Source organism: Rhamphochromis sp. 'chilingali' (assembly GCF_963969265.1).
Source record: "Rhamphochromis sp. 'chilingali' genome assembly, chromosome: 14".
NCBI lineage: Eukaryota > Metazoa > Chordata > Actinopteri > Cichliformes > Cichlidae > Rhamphochromis > Rhamphochromis sp. 'chilingali'.
Window position 1 is genome coordinate 9,716,976 of NC_137941.1, and position 20,362 is coordinate 9,737,337.

At 40.7% G+C, this 20,362-nt stretch overlaps 1 protein-coding gene across 1 annotated transcript in view; it reads left to right on the top strand.

Moving 5' to 3' along the window:
* Positions 1-20,362, top strand: part of gli2a (GLI family zinc finger 2a) — an 83,765-nt gene that overhangs the window by 13,098 nt on the left and 50,305 nt on the right. Inside the window, exon 2 of the mRNA XM_080903582.1 lies at positions 5,394-5,533. Coding sequence (XP_080759708.1) covers positions 5,419-5,533 — 115 coding nt within the window. The 5' untranslated portion in view covers positions 5,394-5,418. The remainder of the gene's footprint in view (positions 1-5,393; positions 5,534-20,362) is intronic.

Consider the following 20,362-nt stretch of genomic DNA (forward strand, 5'->3'; position numbering starts at 1 on the left):
AAGAGGTTATATGTAATGTAATTAACAAACTATGCAGAATATAGATTGGTCAAAAAGGTAATAACTAAAAAACAAATGGATTCTTTTTTTCCCCCCAGATTGACTATTAAGTAAATACAGTAAGCATACGTGAAAGATTCTTATAAAATAGCCTTCCTTCACCCATGTTTTACCATTTTGTGTCTCAGTAGTTGTTCAGCCGTTATTTGAGCTGCTGTTCTGTCTGGTAACCATCTTTAGGTTTCAATAGGAATGCATCTGTACATCTGCAGGTCTCTTTTTGAGCGGCATGTTTCTTGTTAGAGCCAAGTATTCTGACTTCTATAAAGTAGAGCAAATACAAATGTGGGACACCGTCCCTGTAACAAGAAATAAAAGTGCTATCCACCGCTGGTCACGCTATAGAGCTGACTTTTAGTTAAGCAAACTTAATGGTTTAGCAGTTTTTTCAGCTTATGTGAATTATCCCTGTCATAGGACAACTTTAATCTAATAGGCTTAGTCACCTAAATGTAACCAAATCTGAACCAAAAAGATGGCAGATCAGGAGGTACTCATAAGGGTTAAAGATGTTAAAGGTGACAAATAAGAAAATATGAAGAGTAGTATACAATCCAAAGTCTACAATACCTCAAAAAAAAGATCAAAAGTCTTTCATCTTAATCATGGCTCCAAAACAAAATGTGTGATGAAGATCCAAAAATATGTAAAACAAAACCATATTTTGGCTCATTTTAGTTGTTTTGTTAACCTGCATGAGTGTCACCGTCAGAAACCCGAGCAGAGAGGTCTGCAGGTGGCATAGGGGCTGGAGACCTCACTTATCCGTCTGTCCCTTGTTTGCCAAGTGAGCAGAGTGTGGGACAGCAGTTGGTGTGAGAAACTGACTGTGTGTGTGTGCGCGCTGCCAGGAAAGAGAGCCTACCAGCATACGGATCGCATTCACTGAAAGATAGGAAGGAAGAAAGTAAGAAGAGCAAAGCCTGGAAATCTTCAGAATGAGAGGGCCTCTTTTGATGTGTGTTTGCATTCCTTTCAGTGTTGGTGAAAGGGGAGCTGTTGAACGGTAGTGGAGGAGAGGAACACTTGAAACTGAACGAGGCGCTAAGAAAAACACACACCGGGTCTCATAACAAAAGTCCTGCACGTCTGAGACGAAGGGGGCAGAAGGTAAATTAACAGAGAGCGGAAGAGGAGTTCAGACAAAAGCAGGCGAGACCAGGGGAAAATCAATCCTGACGTGAAGAGCAAATTCATTAAGCAGGCGATTTTTCTCACTACTGCTTTCATCGTTGCTCCCACAACAAATGATTTTGCTCAGAAATAAATGGAATGATATGGCTCTCCTATGATCTTAGGTCACTGGCAGCTCATCTAGGGCTTGGTTTGGTTTTAGCCACATGCTGAATAGCCTTTTTTTTAAAAATATATAAAGTAGAAGATGATACATTTCAAATGAGGTGTTAGACATTTTGGGGTTAGTTTTTTTGTGTTAAAGTTTTCCATTTGATCTTCCAAACAGGCAAAACGTCAATGAAAATGGGGGGACATCAACTGAACACTAATCCTAGGTGACCTGATGGATCTTAAGAGGTTAAGCCTCGAAGCAGAAAACATATCAGTGACAACTCCCCATTACCTCAGTCTTTTTCCGGTGCCTTGTGCGGTTACTGGCACGCCTGGACCGTCCATCGTAGCAAAGTCCTGGGGAAGGAAAATCAAGATGTGCAATCTCTCCTATAAACTACTCCTTTTCTATGAATCATCAAATACAATAATTTATTATAAATCTAGAATATGTTCAGCAGACTGCATGTGACAGGAAAGGAAGGATTTGGGTAATTAAATAAATATAAGATGTTTCTTTGTGTCTGTGCTCACTTCTAAATAGCAGTTTTGAATGTTTGCAAGATAATTCACTAAAGTGGGGAAAATCATCCAGTTTTTTGTGGCAGGAAGGAGCAAGAACAAAGATGAAAGTGAAGCTTAAGGTTTCGGATATGGTTAGTCTGGCCTTAACCACAGGCAAAGAAAAGCAGCTTTGCATTCAGATGAACAAAATAAATCATTTAGAACTGCAATCTGCGTAAGTCTTGTTTTGGGATTTTGTTGTTAGACTGACATTGCTGTGGTGTTTTTAGCTCTGCACTTCCAGGAAATCATTCGATCATCAGAATTTTGAGGCCGTCTGTAGAGCATCGCCTCCAGTGACCGTCCTGTAAGAGACCAGATAAATTTAAAAGCCTGGGTTCTGCTCAGGTGTAACATAAAAAAAGAAGACTCAATCAGATGCCTGCTCTGCCCTCTGAAGTCTCTGAGCCTGTGGTCACATGACACCAGAGGGTGGATGGGGGGGGGGGGGGGGGGGGGGGGGGGACGCTGCTCGTCCTGCGACAGGCTGCCCAGCCAACCAGAAGATGAGTAAAGAAGTGCACCCTTGTTGTTTGTTCGCCTTTGGCCCCTGCCATCTGTCCGCTTAGTTCCTGACACCTGTACCAGCCCGTCAGAACTGGGCTCCCCTGTCATTGGGGGCAACAGGGTCTTGCCTGTAGGGAGAGATTGGTTAAGGGGGGTGGAGGGTGTAATGTAACAGCTCCAAGGTATTAAGGAAGGATGAGTGAGGGTGAAGTTGGGGCCACTTTTTCAAAAATGTGCTCAAATTTTCCAGTTATTGACAGTTTTTGCACCTGTTTTTTTATTTATTCGTTTCTTGCTAAACGACCTTTAAAGGTGTTTGCACCCCCAAACCCCTCTTAATCTAAGTATTGGCTCGAGGTTCAGAGGCAACTGGAAACCAAATAGTTGGCTTGCTGTAAAAGCATGGAAACGGCCATTAATGCGATGCCAGATGTTCATCAGGCGGCAATGTTAAGGGGAGGATTCTCAGTCAGGCTGCTTGAAAGGCGAACACGGTTGCTCCGAGCTCTGGTCTGTTCATGGGCACATCTTATCCGAGCCAACAGGGATCACCACCAAAAACTAGTCGGCTTTTTGGCCAACTCTAAATACGATAAAGGCCCATGAAAGAGCAAATTAGATTCTATCACTAAGGTGATGTCAGAGTGACGGACTTCTCAGAGACGAGATGGCTCGCTGGCGAGCTCAGCGACATTTTTGGCAGCAGAAAAAAAGAAACAGATGTAGCCTAAACCTGTTAGTCGCCCACCTCTAATCGGCTTACATTGGCTCACTGACAGGCGACTGGCACCTCCGAAGGGTAACAGACATGGCTGCTAGTACGCACACCTCACAATAAAGCATGACATGTTGGAAATCCACATGAAACCGAAAACAACGCTTCACACGTTTGCCTGGTAGGAACCAGATCACTGAGCAATTAGGTTTCCATTTGAATGACAGTATCATTCTCCACATTCCTAATTGTGTATTTACCTGGTGTCACACCATCCCGTGTTTTAATATGTTACAACATAGGCTCCACTAATGTAATTTATTATCATCAGGCTGCTCTGAAAGCTCCCTGAAAAGCCTTCAGTCGATCCAAAATACACAATGAGACAACTAACTGGGACTAGAAAGAGAGATCCGTGTTCTTCTATATTAACGTCTCTTTTTTGGCGCAATTTAAAATCCAGAATTGAATTTTAAAATACTTCTCCTCTTGATTAGGCCCCATCTTATCTTGAAGACCTCACAGTATCATATAATCCCAACAGAGCACTGGCTTAGTTGTGGTTCCTTGAGATTCTAAAAGTAGAATGGGAGTTAGAGACTTCAGCTATCAGGCCTCTCTTCTGTTGAACCAGCTCCCAGTTTGGATTCAGGAGACAGACACCCTCTCTGCTTTTAAGATTAGACTTCAAACTTTAAGATATAAGCTTTCTAAAAAAGCTTATAGTTTGGGATGGATCAGGTGACCCTCCCTAACACAAAGTGAGCCGGGTGTTGTTGTGGATAGGTGCTGTATAACTGAATTATTTTGTGGTTTCTTTGCAGCCAAAAATCACATTTGTTTCTCGTATATAAGCAACAATTAATATCCTCTGGATGTTGTTTGTGTTCTTTGGGCACATATTAGGTCATAAACACATTTGGTTTATAAGATCTGAGGTTGTTTTAATCAGCTAGCTGCAAACAGGTGTGAGGAGAGGACAGAAACCTGCAGACCCAACACCCCCCTGTGATTACATGCAGTTGTTCATTCTCTTGTCTTTCCAGCATTGTGACAAACGTTTTCTCACCAGTGTCTGAAAGCATGTGGAAGAGCAACGACCACAAGCTAGCCAGAATGACTTTTCCCTTCTAGGCCAGCCCGGTGGTGGGGGGCTGGTGGGGGAGGTGGATGGAGAGACTGGGTCTTATTTGCTCTCAGCAGAGGATGATCTTGTAGGTCCCACCAAGTCAAACAAGTGGCAGGTTGCCAAGTCATCGAGCCTTTCACACAGACATGAGGAGGTATTGACACAGTGCGTGAGGCTAAAACCTCAGCGCTGAGGGCCACTCACATTTACAATTGGAACAGAAGGGGCTCCATGAACTCATTACATCAAACTGAGAAACCTGAGGGTGTGTGTGTGTGTTCAAGGCGGTTACACTGGCCCAATAAACACATATGCACACCTATGGAGATATGCTACAAACACACTATAGCAAGACAGTTTTTGTTAGTTCAGTATGAAAAAAAATTCACCTCTCTTGCTTCCTGTGCCGTCTGTTATGTCAGCAGTAATTGCTGAGAGTAATTTACTTATTTAATGTTTGGCTTCCTGAAAGCCCAACTGTGCAATTCTACAATCTCCAGATTTTAATGTTGGGTCTTTTTCCAACTTAAATTCTATTTTGTAGCTTAAAGATTGTTGAAATTTGTTTGGCTTGTGAATGGAAACATTTGTGCTCTGTTAAACTTAGCTCTGTTTTTGTTAGTCTAGTGGTTCTCAAACTGTGGGGTGGGACCCTCTGTTGGGGTATTTGACCCACTGTAAGGGGTCAGTTTTTTGTTCTTTGCTTTTATTTTTTTGTTACTATTCATGTTAATAATTGAAGATAAATGTGGACTGTAAAGTGGGAATTAGTCTGAGTTTCTGAAGAGGGGCATGCAAGAAAAAGTTTGAGAACTGGTGTGCTAGATGTGAGAATGATGAGTATCTTTTTCGCTCGTTAGAAGAAAAGGACAATGTTTAAATATTTTTCAATGCAAGAAAAAAAATGTTTTGAGTTGATTTCCCAGAATGACAGAACACTAATACATTACTACAATACATTAATACAACTGTCTGACTTTTCTGTATTATTATTATTATTATTATTATTATTATTACGCTGTTTTTGCTTCTGCAGGACTTTGAGTTCAGCACAGTACTTCCTTCACCACATGATGTTTTCCTTGATCAGTTTTTTGACCTTATGTTCTTATGTGTGTCTTGCCTCTGCAGCTTGTGACAGAAATTGAAGAGCAGCATGGAAACTTCAGCTCCAATAGCAACTGACAAGAAGGAGTGTAAGAGTTCTGGTCTGGATGGAAGCAGCTTCTCAGAACTCCCGAAGAAACCCTCGCCCACCACTCTGACCAGAGGTACATCCGTATCCGTTTGCTCTTTCCTCATTGTAAGGTGGAAGTACAGCAGAAGAGATGACAGATTAGAGCTTTGACATAATACTTGTCAAAGTAATTTGTTAAAAAAAAAAAAATCAGCTTCTCTTTGGCGCCTTCAAACACCAGAATCTGGACCTTTGTCTTTAGGTTTCTGCACTCTGCACTGCAGTGAACTGCTGCTCACTAAGTAGTTGGGTGGCACATGAAAATGCTCAAAGATGGGGGCTGCGTGTTTCAGAGATGTCAGAGAATGAGTGATGAAAAAATGTTATAATGAGGTCGAAAGACCTTGTTCTCACCTCCCGAGTGTAAATTTCATGAATTACTAAAAAAGGCTGGCACAGCAGTGGACGACATGGTGTATCAGAGGCCGTGGATAAAGAGGAGGGAGGAGGGAAGCACCTTTGAAATGCTAACAAGATGTCGTATGACATTGTGGCGTTAGCGCTATTTCTGCTTAATGATGGGCTTGGTGGCCTGCCACGAGAGGAGCCATGAGCATTAATTGTTTAGGGATGCGTGGTGAGAAACTAGGGCGTTTCAGTGCGTCCTCTCTGGCACCTCCACAAAGGGTCCAAAAGTTTTTCAAACCAGCGATAAGAAAATATTGCACTTGCCATAACATGAATTATTCAGTCGTTTACACAGTTGTGACCATTGTGTGTCACGGAGGCTGTGGGGGTTGAATTTTCATAACCTTGCCCCATTGAAAAGCAGCAGGCTGCAACCATCAGGGGTTATTTGTGCTTGTGAGGTAACAGTGAGGGTGCTGGGTATCCAAGACTTCGTCTCATAATTAAAAGATGAGAGCTCATGTTTTCATTAGTGAGTGTGTGATGAAAACTCATCATAACGAGGTTGGAGGACCTTGTTGGGGCCTCTGAGGTACAAGTGTTATAAATTACTAACGCCGGCTGGTGGACACTGAACCCCCTCAGAAAGATGCTCTGGCATCAAGTGAGAGGCCACTGCAGCGAATTCAAGTTGTTTTACTGTTTAATGAAGTGCCTGATGCCCTGGCATCACAAAGCTCACTTTGTCACACAGGGGAACCTTTAAAGTAGGACATTAGTATGTCATTAGATAGTTTTAAGGCTTTTGCTTTCAATTTGGATTATGCCTCCTTTTCGTTTCTTATATTAGTATGCAGATTCAAACAAAAAATATAGGACGATTGTGAATACATCAAGTAGTTTTGTACTGGTAAACTTTTAGGGCCTTGTTTGTTCTGCTTAGTCGTATTTGAAATGGAATTTTTAAGTACTCAAACTACATTTAAAAGTACCCGCGTCCTACTCCTAACCCTAACCCCAGATGGATTTCCGTTGACCAAGTGGGTGTAAGGTTTAGGTTTAGGTTCAGATCCACTCTTCTTAAAGAATTTCTTCCTCTTAGGAAGACCAAAATGGAAATGCTTTTTAAAGAAAAATTACCGATGTGGTCTCATTACAGGACATAAAATGCTGCCAGTCTTCCACAATACCATGATAGCACATGGTGTGTTTTAGAGTGAGTAGCTTCACTCACTGCCTGTGACGCTATTGGATGCACAAGGATAATAGTTCAATTTTAAAAGAGCTATAGGTTTCTTGTTGTGATAAGTCGCAGGTTTATCAGCCTTCAGACTGTTTAGGAGCCTTGTTTCACTTTAAAACCAATTATCAGAATTGGTTACCTTGGGAGAGTTTAAGTCTGACTTAAAGGAACGAGAGAATAACTCTTTTACTCAGTGTGATTGTTTTAATGTACTTTTAATTTGATCTGTTATTGTATATTTTACACATGTTGGTATGGGATATTGTATTTGTTTTAAATGTTATATACTTATGTGGTATGCGTATTTTGACTTTTGTTGCCATGATGCCAGGTCTCTCTTGAAAATGAGATTTTTAATCTCAATGAGATTTTTTACCTGGATAAAGGACTAATAAAAATAAAAAAAAACAGTATCCCTGCAAGTTGAAAAAGGATGACTACTCTGAGCTTTAACGGTGACACCAAATGGTCCCCTGTATAGTCCATATGCAGTGAGGTTATTTTTGAAAATATAACTCCACAATGGAATAGTGTAACTCAAGGAGAAACAACCCGTGAACATCTTGTTCTCCATAATCCCTTCTGTCAGCTGGTCACGAATCTCATCACTTTGCTTGTGTTTCATGGAGACTTGCATTGCCTTGTTGAACTTGTCTGTGTCTCTGAGTGTGGAAACATAATGGAAGTTTGTGTCTGGTTTCTAATAGAGTGTGTTAGGATCCAAGGGGAAAGAAGAAGTAGGATGAGGATAAAGGGAAAGGGGAATGCTGGCACAAACGCCCAGATCAGATTGAGTCCATCTGATAAGAATCAGACTTGTTTCTCAGGGTCTTGTTAATGGTTTTAAATGGGCACCCACATTCTGTGTGACAGCCTGCATCTGTCTCGGTGCAGGGCGTGCTTCCACAGGCTCGCCTCCCGCAACCTGATTCCCAGGCCCAGGGATTTACGAGTGCTTCAGCATGTCAGAATAACATGTGTTCAGATTAGGTGCCCACTTCCAGGACTGTAAAACATCTCACAATTTCAAAGGGAAACCTGTGATTGATACAACCCCCTCTCCACTTTGCACCAAAGTGTACATGCGCTCAGATGTGCTACTCTCCTCTGACCTCGACTGACGAAGAGTGACGGTTTCAAACACAGACCTGCCAGAGTTCTTTTACGACTCCCGTTATATTCAGAAAAAGTTTGCCAGAGAGAATTTTTCCATCATCGCTCATTTTTGTGTTGACTGTACGAGGCCAGTGGAGCAGACAAGCTGGGTAATGCTGATTATTTCTGCCTAACCACAGTGTTGTCTTCATCTTTCTTAGAATTTGCCAGAGGCTTGTGAAGCCTTTGCAAAGATCAATGATCCTCAGCATATAAAACGTAATGTCCACAGATAGTTATTCTCAGCACTGATGTATCTAAGGAGAGTGCCAATAGAAGAAAAATGACTCACTTTCGAGAGACTCACTTTCGAGAGCCCTTACTGCAAAAGCATTAAATCACTTCTTCCAGTCTTTCCTCATGAAAATAGATCAGAAATAAGTCTTACTACTCTAACTCGAAATATCTCTGAAACAGAAATCCAAAAAACGTCTGTTTCTGTTCCTACGGGTATTTGAATGTAACTCCTTGGAGCCTTTTATTAGGGTAACTATGAGTAACTTTCTGAAGGCTAAAAATGGATCATATATTACAATAAGCAGAAAACAAATTGCATCTGCAACTTTTCTTCTAGATTTAAAATGCTGGAATCATCTGATTACTAAGTTTGAGTCCATTTTATTGGACTAAGAAAATTTTATTCTGAATCAGGTACCTGTCAGCAGGTGAATCTCTTGCTTTTTAGCCCTATGCTGAACACAGTTTCAGAAACTAGAAGATACAAAGATCTTTAATGTCAAGATCTAAGATCTTGACATTAAAGTCCAAAATTGTCACCAAAGGTTCAAGACTGGTTTCTGGTCTCCACAAGGGTACAGCTGTAGTACCATAGAGGTTACCACCCATGAGATAAGCTGTTTTACACGTAAAGATACCGAAAGCGTAGCATAGATGGATGAAGACATGGTGTGTAGTATAATTGGTCTTTCTGGGAGTGGAGGGTGGATTTGCGATAAGGAACTGGGTGTTAATTATGGTTATCATTGGGTAAGTCTCAGAACTTGAGTCTGAGGGTCTCTGCTGAGGTCTCTGCCTTATGCACGGGGCCTTTCTCTGGATGGTGCTCTGGAGTGGGTCACGGCCCTCCCTGGCAGAGAAAAATGTCCCAGAGAAAAATAGACCTCCCCCCATCCCTCCCCGTCCACAGGGCTACTCCAAAGGGACAGCCACTAATCTTCCTGAGAAAGAGATTTCTGCTTTTCTTTCTGTGCTCCTAAATGAGGCTCTTACACTGTTGTGGTTCCACCGAACAGTTCAGAGGTGGAGGAGGGGGTGGGGGCACTCACTGGCCAGAGTTATGCAGGGATGACTCCATTCATGTTATACCCCTGTGCCCCCCTTGGGGTTCAACTCCTTGGCCCTCCACCTTGGTTGAAAGAATCACAGAATTCATCTTGTGATGCCTGAAGAACTCAACTAAAAAAAGAAAAATGCAGTTCCTCACAATTCTTCCTGAATTATTCTTTGAAGGAGGCAAGTTAAGTTGGCAGTAAAAATTCAACCTTATGTTATGTGTCCTGTTTAAAGAGGTGCTGTAGATTGAATTACATGGCTACACACAAAAAAAAAACCCACCTCCCCTGGGTCTGAAAGCCACCAAACATGTCACGGGTTTCATTTTTAACAGTATATATCCCCACTGAGGAGAGGGAATCGACTCTTATCAGTTGTCATTTACAGTAACATTTTGTAACATATCAATAATGCCTTCCCTGATACTTGAGAAGACTTGCAAGCAACAAGCTTACAGGAAGGCCTATTGACCAAGTCCCAGTGTTTATTTTCCTGTCAGGGTCTATAGCAGCACACTATCAGGAACTCACTGCTGTCCTCCAAGGATGACTTCAAGAGATGCCGATATTGTTTCTGTCCCGGAAAGACTTTCAATTTACAGCTTTTATTTCCAGATTTATAGCTTTGTTGTCTGCAGGATCGGCTCATACCTGTTTAGATTTCATACCTGATAGCTCCAGTATGTGTTTCAACCAAGTGACTACAGGCAGAAACAAGTTAAATTCAAGACTTCTGATGCTACTTCACCAAAAGTGCAATGGAAATAGATGAAATTTAAAAAATGTACATTTTTCAAGTAAACAGACTGATGTCAGTTCAACATCAAAACAAGTGATCTGATTGTCTGGAGAGGTCAAAAACACTAGCACTGTGTGCTTTACGTGAAATGACATAAAGCATTTAAACTGAATTTAACATCACTTAGAATCTTTCAAGGCACATTAGAAAGTGTGTATTAAAGAAATATTAGGTTAAGAACCTGTCTTAAGTCTGCGCAAGCTCAAGCTGGAAACATTGAATTTGTCTTTTTACACATGGACATGGACATGAACAGCATCTTCAGAAAGAAGCAAGTCAAAATCTATTTTGCCAATTTCCAGTTCAAGTCATTGATAATATGATATGATCTCATGGTAAACACATTAGAGCGTTACCTAGGCAATGAAGATATTGGAATGGCCAGAAGCTCCTAGGTGTAAGCTTCAAAGCAATGTGTGACAAGTGGATTGCAACATTTTGAGCCATGAATTCATCCCCTAAGTTGAGACTGTTAGCAGAGCTTTACACTATGTTGTTTCTAAAAAAAATTTTTTGCAGAGGTCATAAAATGACTTCTGTGAAGTGATCTAAACATAGCAGCCACACTGAAAAGGGTCCAGAGGTCGGTGTGAAGATGATCTTGAGCTGGTGATCAGCCAAATTTAAATTTGGTTTATCTTTTGATTTTTAGCAACTTTTTTCAGTAGCTTCTTTGATCGCATCTCATATTCACATCTTCCCACCAGCTAGCATTCTTACAATACTTGAACGGTTGACTGGCTTTCTGGGCGCTTAAGTTAATTCATGTGGCTCTTATGAACAGTTAAGTAATCCTGATGTCTATGTCTGCCTCTCTGTCTTATCTAGTGTTTCACTTTAGGCCTCTGGCTGGCTAAGACAGAATTCAAAGATTAGATATGCTAAGTGAAAGCAGAAGGAGGACATCTTGTTTTGTTTTTTGGCCTTGCTGATTGCTGTGCTGTAGCCAAAAACACTCATTTCTGATCCCTGAGCTTTTGCTGAAGCCTTTATCATTAGTTATTGTAGGCAGTTCTCATCACAAAGTGGCTGGCCTACAAAATAAGTACAAGAGGAGGCAATAAGAAGCAATGGTGTGGCTGTCCTCCAGAGACTGGGATCAATTGGCTACAAGGGTTTCCAGTCTAATTTATGGTATATAATCAAACATTTGGGTATTTTATGTAAAACTGAATTATGAATACATTCCCAGTATTCTTTTTTATGTTTATAGCAAAGAAACCCCAACTTGAGTCCAACCAAGGAGTTCAGAGGAATTCCTAACGAGCTCCAAGCACCACAGAGACATTTCTTTCTACTTTTGAAAAAGAATATCACAAGACAAATGTTTATTTTACAGATTGCTTAGAAGACAGCCGGAGAGAAAAATATTAAACAGCCCAATGTTAACACTGTATTTTCTGAATCTATTGTATGCCAACTCAATGGAGGGCTAACAGCCTTTGGCAGCTCTCTAATGTGGTTAGGAAACATAAATCAGGCTCAAATGAGAGGACAATTCTGATACTGGTTGTTTCTTTGGAGCTCCGCCTCTGCTTCAAAGCCTCCAGAATTAAAAAAGCAATGTGGTATGCTTTGGGCAATGTCTGTGGATATAAATCTCTCTGTACCAGAGGTGTCTACACGCACAAGAACCAAAGACAACATGCTACATTCCTCGCAGTTTACAAGTAGAGAGAGAGGAGGTGGAGGCAATATATGGATGCTTTAGGGGATTAGCCAACACCCCGTCAACCAGCTTTCTCTCCCTATCCTTCAAGTCCCTTCCTTGCACTTCCCTTTTTCTTTTTGTGCTTCATCCTCTCTTAAGCAGAAAGCCCTTTCCCAGCATGCAGAGTGTAATCCATGCCCCCACCTCTCAGACACTTCCTGCCTGTTTTGTTTGTGGACTCATGGAAATCTGCCCAAGAAGGTGCCTATAACTCTTCTCTAAGGTGTCGGCTCAAGCAACTGCTTTTTTTTTTTTTTTGCCATGGGAAGATGCTCCATGTTATCAAAGAACTTGTTGAAAGTCAGCGACTGCGCTTTTCGACCTCTCCGCCCCAGCGTAATCCTCAGTATCCTTCAGACTAGAGTTCCCAGTCTGCCAGCCTCGGCTACTTTCATCCGCTAATGTAGCCCTAACACTCACAGTTCAAGTGAAGCCAAATAAACGTCCGAGGAGTTTAGACGTGGTAAAACAAAAATGTGTGCTAGCTGTAAACACAGGCGGGAGGTGCTTATATAAACAGGCCCAGTTCATATGGCTGAGTTGTTCTCGGGGCGGACAGTTTGTGGTCAGGCTCTTCCGGTTCTTATCCCCTAACCTCCCCCTTGACTGCAGGCACAGCTGTGGTCCGCCCTCGTAGAAACACTGCTGGAGGAAAAGGATTAAGGGGGAAGAAAGCCCACTGACCCATGATGAGACAAGCATGTCTGTGGTTAAGAGAATATAGGACCTCAGAACGTCTGCATCCACATAACAGCTCTCTGGGGATAATGTTCTCAAATGTTTCACACAAGACCCCCTCGACTCCGACCGCCCAACAGATAAGGTATGTGCCAGCCACAGTAAGCCGCTGGACAAAAGGTGTCTTTAAAATTAATGCCTGGTGTAATTGTGTTGTAGCTGAAAGCAAGAGGAGGAAATTGATTTTTGCCATCAGTGAAATTCCTCCTGGGGGACACACTGGTTCTTTTAATTACAGCTATAAGGTTTCAACACCTCAGTCTCTTGCCTCTGGTAGCGTTTAGCAATTAGCCTAATCACCCACAGCTCTGGGGAACAGTCACACTTGTTCATACACATCACCTGCCAGCCTTTGGTTCAAACTTTTAAATAAAACGGTCATGGATGGAAACAATCTCAGACCATCCTGCCCTGTCAGCAGCAGCTGGGTTTGCAGCGGAGGCGGAGGAATTCCATAAACATTTATGAAAAAATAAACTTTTACAATATTTTTCGTAGTCACATCCCCAGGAGGGAGAAATCTTCCTCCAGACGGAGCGTCCAGCCATGAGTCCGGCCGCCCCCAGTGGCCTCGTTTGGGCAACCAGCAAAATAAGTAGATATCTGAGTCAAGAGTGGATACAATTTTCATAAAATATTTATTTTCACTGATGAATATTCACTGTGTGTGGGATTCAAAGTTCAGAATAAAGACAAGTTTCTAAAGCTATATACCATATAAACAATTTCTTACTTCTGGGCCTGGAAGTAGTAGTCCCATTTTATTTTATTTTATTTTTACCATAGTGCTTTTAACTGTTAACGCTTTGTAAGCTTCTATTACTTTACCAGCAGGAAAAACTTGTGCACTAAACCTTAAACACTCAAGAGAATTATTGGCAGAATTAGTTTTTAATTGATGAAGTTTTCAACTCTAGTGAGAAGTGGATGGGGATTGTCTTTACACTGTATATTACTACCAAACAGACAGCTGTTGAGGTACACATGCACATTTTTGGGGAGGTGTCTGTGAGGCCACAGCATAGATTTAACACAGTGTTATAAATTTAATGACTTTCATATTTTTCTAATTACATAAAAAACAGAGTATCTTGTAATTACATTACATCCAAAGGATACAAGTAATGCCCAAGTCATGAAACCAGCCCATTAGCTTTCAAGTGGAAGTTGTGCCTTACAGCTGAAACCAACATGTCTCAAAAGGCACAACTTTTTCTCTCAAGCCAAAGGATCTCCATTTTTGGTTTGAGCCACTCTCCTCACAGCTTGTTGTTTGGCAAATAGTTGTTGAGAGTTTTCATCCAGTCGGCATCTTACGTACAAACTACAGGGGACTGGTGCAGTGCTGTATTCCTCTTTGCAAACAGTTTCATCTAGTAACAGCAAGAAATGTCCAGCATTCACCAACCAGTCGAGGAGTAAATCTTTTTCCATATTTTTCCATCCAAGCTAGGATACACTTAAAAATCTATCCCCAGTTCCTCACTACCTTCTGTTTTTAAGCTAAGCTAAGCTAAGTTAAGCAAAACAAGTCTCAACTTGAGCCATGAGCTCCATCTTTTCATCCCACACAGGGGAAAAAAGCAAAAGTTTCCCAATTGCCCACCTACTTCTGTAAGATCACTCCACTGATATATCACCATATATCAAATGGAATCATATATAGCCACCTGCTATCATAACATTTGAGTTGTCTTGTCATATGAAACAAAAAAGGCAATAAGCTGAATCTCATACAATTTTTTCATATATAGAATAGAAGATAAATTCCAGTTGGGGACTGGTTTTCCTGTACAGTTCTTTATGTCGCCTTCTTTACTCCAGGATTTAAAAAAAACACAACAACAACAACAAAAAAAACAAAAAACGCTATAATTTGGAAATATATTCTACCAGCCATAAGTATCCATTTGCTACATCCTCTTATTCTTTGTGAGAAAATTCTTCAGGACTTTGTTTCTATTAGTTGCACTGCTCTGTAATCACAGCTAAGCCTGTCATGAGGCCCCTGGATGGTTGTCATGGCCCTTCGAAAAGAAAAAAAGCAAACAAAATGCTGCCATATGGAAAACTAATTTGTAATGTCATTCATCATCCAGCTGCAAGAAAAATGCAGGAATAAAGTCAGTCGTTCTAACAGCTGGGTAGCAACACATGATTGAGTGGTATTCCTGGCTAAAAGCATCCACCCTGTTTCTAGAAACAGGATGTCTGAGATCTGAATCGTAAATTCTCCTCATTTTGACTCATCCTAACACGACACATGTCCCTGCTTTTGGTCTGTTAACCTATCACTTTACGCTTGAATTGCCTTAGTGTTCATATGTATAGCAAACAGATCTTAGCTAAGCTGCCATTGTATTGTTTATTGGGTTTCTGAATACACTACACACCAGCGAGGCAGCTGTGCAGATTAGGAATGCAACCTGAGACTCACAAGATATTAAATCTCATTTGGCAAACTCAGAGAACCTAAAGAAATGACCACTATTAAGTTGCACATGAACTTAAAATTGATGGAAAAAGTAGAAAAGTATCTTCCCAAGGCAACACAAGCAGCAAGGACTAAGCAGTACATAGATATTTTAAAATACACTCATATATTTTCAAAAGTGGTTAGAAATTATCCTTCATAATGTTTCTCCTTTCAGTGTTTTGTCAGTAAAGTCGTGCTGGTGGTTTCATTTAATGTTTTGCATTTTATGTGACGAGCGTGGAGGGGGACACAGTGCTAATACATCACTGAATAACACGCGGCTCATAATACCTTAATGTTAAAATTTAGATTTGTCAATGAAATTTGTTCATTTGGGGGAAATAACGCCCTCTTTGTAAAGCCTTTAGACTTTGCTGACAAAAAAAAAAGTAGCTTTTCTACTTTGTGAGCATTGGTGTTTACTGGGTCCATTTGGGTCTGAACTGAAACACTTAAGACACAAAACTAACCATCATTCATGTTCTGTGAGGCAGAATTGCCACTTTTGTCAGTGGAGTCTGGTGGAGTGTAATGGCAGAGGTGCTAGTTGGAGAAAGTAAAGTGAACAGTTCCCCAGTATCTTCAAGCTAAGCTAAGCTAAACAAGTCTCGACTTGAGCCATGAGCTCAATCTGTGTATCCTGCTCAGGGCAAGAAAGCAAATATGCTTCTCAGTGTGTCCACCGAGATATCTCCTCTCATATATAGCCAGCTGTTATCATAAAAGCTAACATGTCTTGTTACATAAAGTGCAATGAAGTGTAAATATAATGGCTTCACTTCCTGTCTGACATCAGGTAAAAACTGTGATATATGTCTAGAGTCTCTGTCCAAGCAGTCCATGGCTTTAGTTTGTGTTTCTGCTTTTTATTACACGTAACATACTGAAAGAAACTCGATCCTCAACCGAGTGAAATTAATCACTGCTGTGACTTCTCACTTGTTGCTTTAGTAGAAAGTACAGAGATAAATGCATCATGTAAATCATCCTAAAAATATTAAGATAGAATTTCTTTCTATACCGTCCAGCCCTATAAGCTGCTTGGGATGCTTTGGTACATGTACAACACATGAATGGTGTTCAAATTCAGCTTTTACATTCTTAGAAAATACCAAGCATATTCCCAGACTTACCTCTGCCAAGTAAAGATAATGTTTTCTTATGCAAAGCTATAATTACACTTGTACAGTGAAGTTTCCCACTTTTTCCCCCCTACATCTAATCAATAGTCTGCAAATGAGCGTTTATTTAGCTGAAGGCTGTGTGTGTTAGGCATTTGTGTTAGTATAGTATGTAAGCTTGTTGTGTTTTGCTTGCCAGGTGATTTCCCCTGATGGTGTCAGCTAAGCCTGAGAATTCCTGGTTTGGGCTTCAAAGGATACTGGGGTCATCCCCTGACAGCAACAAATACAGACATGTTCAGGGCAGACACAGATCTGAAAAATATCCCGTCTGTCTGTTTGACCGCTTTCATCGCACTTTGCACGGGCCTGAAGATTTGTATAAACTATTTCACAAAGAAACTGCAATGCTTCAACTGAAAACCAGTCACGAGTCCAGTGCTGCCTCACAAACACAGACTCAGATATTTGCCAAGACCATTTGTTTACACTGGATAATTTTATTCTTTCCTCCTGCTTTAACTTTAGAAATTCATTACTCTTTGAAATCAAACAAACAAGAGAGAGAGGGCTTTTTTTGAAGAGGTCATTCAGTAAATATAGCACATCCACTCTAAACCGGTCTAAACTTTAGCAACACTGCAGAATTACAAAGTAGCACTTTTTGTTTCCATGATCCAGACATCCAGACTTTTATTGTCAAAATCAGAAAATTCATACAGTCAAAGAATTGGGCTTGGTATGTGATGCTTAACTGTTAGCAAAAGAGAAAAACAAAGACATTTAAGAAAGTATAAAGAAGTGTAAACATGAATGGAAAACATTATGTAAAATGTAAAAATGGTATATAAGGTAGTGTTTGGAAGTGGTCATAGTGGTAAGTATTTAGTATATGTTCTGGGGTTTTTGCAGGAATTATAAGAAAGAATTTAATATTCCTGCAGAACAACAGCACATATACTGGCTGCTCAGCTCTGCAACATGTGCTGCACACAGTACTGACACGATTAAACAGAGGAGTTGGAACTGCACTGCTGGGCAAGCTGTGTAATTATAAAATTAAATTGCCTCAGTCATCTTTTCCTTTGTATTATGTTCTGTAAAAGACAAGTTTCCATAACTGGACAGTTATCAGTCGTTGATATCCCACATCATTTTTATGTTCTAGTATTAACTCATCTTTGGTAGCTTCTTTGTTCTTGGGTACAAGCTGTCTTGCTGAAAGGCAAGTGTGTGTGATATTGTTGTGCAGACTGAGGCACTTTCTTTCCAGGTGCACAGCAGAAAATACGCACTGCTTTTTGAATGCATACATGATTTAAACTGTTAATTTTGGAATCATGACTATCTTCCTGTCTTTATTAGAAGTGAAAAAGAAGTTTTGGAGAAGATCTAGTTAACCTCAGATAGTTTAAACTGTGTCTATGCTCTTTGCATGAGTGCTGTGCACATTCTTTAAGTGTTAGCTTTGGCGAAACAGGTTTGAGATGCTTAAGCGATAAAGGTACTGTAAATCCTCTTTATTCAACAGAGTTGTAGTCTTAGGGAGAATCTGGCCCATCTGAAATTCCCACGGAACAAAGAAGGAGGGAAGGGGTGAGGGGGGCGACTGAGGGGAAGAGAGAAAGAGAGAGGGAGAGGGTACTCAGCTGAAGAGGGGGTATTGTTTACATATCAAGACACTTCCTCTAACGCCGAGGAAAAGCTGTAATTTGCCTTGCAAGGTTTTACACTTTAATTTCTCCATTGTGCAGGGGGATAACCCCTTATTATAGAGAAGGAAGTAGCCGTAAGCCTCGGACAGAGGCTGAGGGCTCACAGAGAGCCTCAGTGAGTTTTTGACCCCCTCTTCTTCCCTTGCTCTCAATCTGGATTTTTTACTTTTTCATTTCTGTGGCCATTTTGGCTGTTCATTAGCACTCAACGTCGTCTGGGCACTTTCCAATTAACGCTCCGCTCCAGGTAATATTTCCTTCCTGTGAGGCCAGGCGAGCTACATTGGTGCAGACTCATAGGCGTCGTGGCCCAAAGAATGGAGGGGGGGATGGTTCAGGTTGCCAAAACCATGGGGTCCCTTACCATTTACAGACTGGAAATCACTTAATAAAATCATCCCAACTTTTGGAAAATTGAATGCAAAAGCCATTACATGACAAGCAAGCCAATTAACATCCAGACTGGGTGCTTGAACCTTAAGCTGTAATGACAGACGTGAGCAAATATTGACCTAACCTATAAATGTTCCAAGAAGGGTAAAATATATGGATACTGCAGAGCTATCCATCAACACGTCATTAAGTTGTGTATTTAGTCTAAAAAAATCTGCACATGGTTTATGTTTTCATATATTTTCAGTGCTGTTTAAGTTGAAGTGACAAGTGTCCAAACATTTTATGGAAGCTGATTAATCTCAACACATTTTCACACAAGTTCCAAAGTCCCTGAAAGACAGCAGGGATCACAGTACCTCAACAGACTGGAGCTGAAATAATTAGAACATGACTTAATCAATTGTGTACATCAGTTGAAGTTGGAGTTTCAGGATGGGTTGATTTTAAACTATTAGTTGTGAAGGCTAGCTAGCTGAAAAGTGCACTTATAGGCTAGCTCATCCCCTGCTTTAGCGTTTTAATTTATGTTTATTTCAACACGACTTCAAAAGATATCATAAACTCGTCAGAAAAGAAATCACTGACATTATGAAGAAATCAGATTTCAGGCTTTTTCCATCCCTCTCATATAAACTGAGGTTTTGATCGCTGAAACCAAATGAAGCTCCCTCCATGACTAAAACCCGCAGCTGATGCAGACCCTAGTTTTTCCAGTACATCATTCATATTCATGTTTGGGAAAAGGGTTTCAATAATTAACACTGGCTTTCTTTTGATTAACATCAGCTAACATTTTCCTACTGTTAAGATATATACGACTTTCTAGATGTCAAACATAGCACCAAGCTGGCATACTTAGCTAGCCTCCTCACTAGCAAAATCAATTATGAATCCACATTGTTATTTTAGTCCTGACATGTAGTTTAGTCTAGTGTTTGTGATCTGGTTGTTACTGCTACTGATTAGTGGATGAGATTTTTAAGCTACTAGCTAGTGCTGCTAATCAGGCCATGTTAAACCCATTTGTAAAAGCTTTTCTTAGTATATTTCAAGGTAAATTATGACTTTGTTAGGATACGCTGACTAGCTCATTCACCAGCAGCGAAGCTGTTTGTGCAGGTGTGCATTAATGTACCAGGCTGTTGCTGATTCTGTTCAATGGGTCTTGTGGAAAATTGTGTGTGTGTGTGTGTGTGTGTGTGTGTGTGTGTGTGTGTGTGTGTGTGTGTGTGTGTGTGTGTGTGTGTGTGTGTGTGTGTGTGTGTGTGTGTGTCCTGACTGGTTAAAGTTTAGCTTTGGCAGTTTGTCACAGTAATCGAGACGGTGTAATTGCCCCTGAACTTCTCCACGGGGCAGATGGAGAAAAAAACAATAATACACAGCTTTTATTTTGGGTGACTCTCACGCTCATATAAGGACAGGATATCAGAGCAGCTCACCATACTAACCTGAATATTTATGAATTCTTTTCTGTAATTTTAAAAAATTTGTGAGAGAGTATGGAGCACATTAGCTCAACTCTTCACACTAGAAATTTCATACCTATTACATACAGTGGTTTTTGTTGGCCTCGCTGGGTGTTTTTGTAGTCTCATGTTCACCAAAAATGCTCTGAAAAATATTTTCCTTCAAAAAGTTACAGATAAAAGTAACAACTCAAACCACGCTGAACATCCTCAATGACATGTCAAACACTGACATTTAAGATATTCTTGATGTTCAAAATCTTATTAATATCAAAACTTCTAAACACATGCAGGCTTTATTTCTTTAAGCACCACTAAACTCTGTTTTTTATGAAGACCAACATCTGCATGCACATTAACCTTCATCCTTCTCGTCCACTGTCTAACTAACTTTCTCTCTTTC